Genomic DNA, 2,350 nt, shown 5'->3' on the forward strand with positions numbered 1-2,350 from the left:
GATAATTATAATGTGTATCTTTGTAATATACCTATTGAGTACCTTGACCGTCCCTACATACAGAGTCTACTGACTCTGTGATAATTATAATGTGTATCTTTGTAATATACCTATTGAGTACCTTGACCGTCCCTACATACAGAGTCTACTGACTCTGTGATAATTATAATGTGTATCTTTGTAATATACCTATTGAGTACCTTGACCGTCCCTACATACAGAGTCTACCAACTCTGTGATAACTATAATGTGTTGTTTCATCAGTTGGATAGTTTCGATAATTTCAGACGTAATCCCAATAATAACGTACGACTTCCGGCCACCTTAGGAGATTTAGGCTAGCCCTAACTCTATATATTAAGCTAACTATATTGGTTCATATATTTGGTGTGTAAGTTCCTATACAATATTTGAAGTGTTATCATTCAAACCAAAGAAAGCAATTGTACATTACATAATAGTTAGCTAGTAAGATTATTTGGAATATTCAAACAAAAGATAAAAATGTTAATATTAAACTTTCATAGCATGGAAGTAAAAGCTAAAGGGAGTGAATAAAGAGGTAGGTGAAAAACTTAGAAAAACACCAGATCTGGAAGTAGAAGGATTGATAAATGTTTATATTATTTACTTAAAAAAATACCAGATTTGTAATTAGAAGGATTGATAAATGTTTATATTATCTACTTAGGAAAATACCAGATTTGGAACTAGAGAGTTAACAAATGTTTTATTATCTATTTAGAAAAGTACCAGATCTGGAACTAAAGGGTTAACAAATGTTTTATTATATATTTAGAAAAACACCAGATCTGGAAGTAGAGGGTAAACAAATGTTTTATTATGTATTTAGAAAAACACCAGATCTGGAACTAGAGGGTTAACAAGTGTTTTATTATATATTTAGGAAAATACCAGATCTGGAACTAGAGGGTTAACAAATGTTTTATTACATATTTAGAAAAACACCAGATCTGGAACTAGAGGGTTAACAAATGTTTTATTATGTATTTAGAAAAAACACCAGATCTGGAACTAGAGGGTTAACAAGTGTTTTATTATGTATTTAGGAAAACACCAGATCTGGAACTAGAGGGATTGATAAAGAGAAATTTCACGACTGTAGAATTTTTTCAAGGATCAGTTATGAGTCCAATTGATCTACAGCGCGTAAAGGTAAGTAAAGATAAGCTACCTAGAAACCAATCTTACTTCTTACCTCATAGAGATCTTTCATACACACATGTATAGTAAAGATAAGCTACCTAGGAACCAATCTTACTTGTTACCTCATAGAGACCTTTCAAACACACATGTCAAGTAAAGATAAGCTAACTAGGAACCTATCTTACTTGTTACCTCATAAAGACCTTTCATACATACATGTCAAGTAAAGATAAGCTAACTAGGGACCAATCTTACTTGTTACTTCATAGAGACCTTTCATACACACATGTCAAGTAAAGATAAGCTAACTAGGAACCAATCTTACTTGCTACCTCATAGAGACCTTTCATACACACATCTCAAGTAAAGATGCACATGTACAATGTTACGTCATTTGTCAGTAGGCTAGTTAACCCTAATGTTTGACTATTCCTAATGTTAATCATAAGCTAAAATCATAAGTTCACTAAAATTCCGTATTTAAGTAGCGTGGCCATGTTAAGTTCAAATGTCACTTTCTTGTTACTCACAAAGCTACACGATGGGTTATGTGCTATGTTTCGCGGTATCCAAACCCAGTTTTTAGCGTTATAAGCCTTCATGTCTACCGCTGATCTAGTGGGACTCAAATCAAAAGGATGGTTATCTAACAAAAATATTTCGCAAAAATGTCATCACTTTCTGTTTGTATCACACTGAAATTTGTTTATATCACTAAAATTAAGTTTTAAGATGAACTCTTCTTGAATTTCGCATAAATACTTCACAAGAAGGTTCTGGTGTGTGCAAATTTTATCTGTTTATAATCTTTAACTATCATAAAATTGTCCGACTGATCGACCTAACTGGTCAAGCCTGTATTTAATGACATTCTATTTACAGAGCACTTAGTCGTAGATTGTTTTTTTTTACGTTATTTTCTAAGAAAAGTGAAATCTTCTGGTTCAGGTTCACGAGGCGGATGCGTGCCTGGTTCTAGCCAACAAGTATTGTCTCGATCCTGATGCCGAGGATGCAGCAAACATCATGCGAGTGATATCCATCAAAAACTACTCTGACGATGTAAGGATTATCATACAGCTGTTGCAGTATCATAACAAGGTAACATTACTGTCATAGCTGGATACCATTACCACTAGTTACTGTCATAGTTGGATATCATTACCACTAGTTACTGTCATAG

At 33.3% G+C, this 2,350-nt stretch overlaps 1 protein-coding gene across 1 annotated transcript in view; it reads left to right on the plus strand.

Moving 5' to 3' along the window:
* Positions 1-2,268, plus strand: part of LOC111083331 (calcium-activated potassium channel slowpoke-like) — a gene marked incomplete at its 3' end in the record, with an annotated part of 5,810 nt that extends 3,542 nt beyond the window's left edge. The window contains exons 3-4 of the mRNA XM_022379802.1: positions 1,071-1,176; positions 2,116-2,268. Coding sequence (XP_022235510.1) covers positions 1,071-1,176; positions 2,116-2,268 — 259 coding nt within the window. The remainder of the gene's footprint in view (positions 1-1,070; positions 1,177-2,115) is intronic.
* Between the last annotated feature and the right edge of the window lie 82 nt (positions 2,269-2,350).

Source organism: Limulus polyphemus, unplaced genomic scaffold, assembly GCF_000517525.1.
Source record: "Limulus polyphemus unplaced genomic scaffold, Limulus_polyphemus-2.1.2 Scaffold9101, whole genome shotgun sequence".
Lineage (NCBI taxonomy): Eukaryota > Metazoa > Arthropoda > Merostomata > Xiphosura > Limulidae > Limulus > Limulus polyphemus.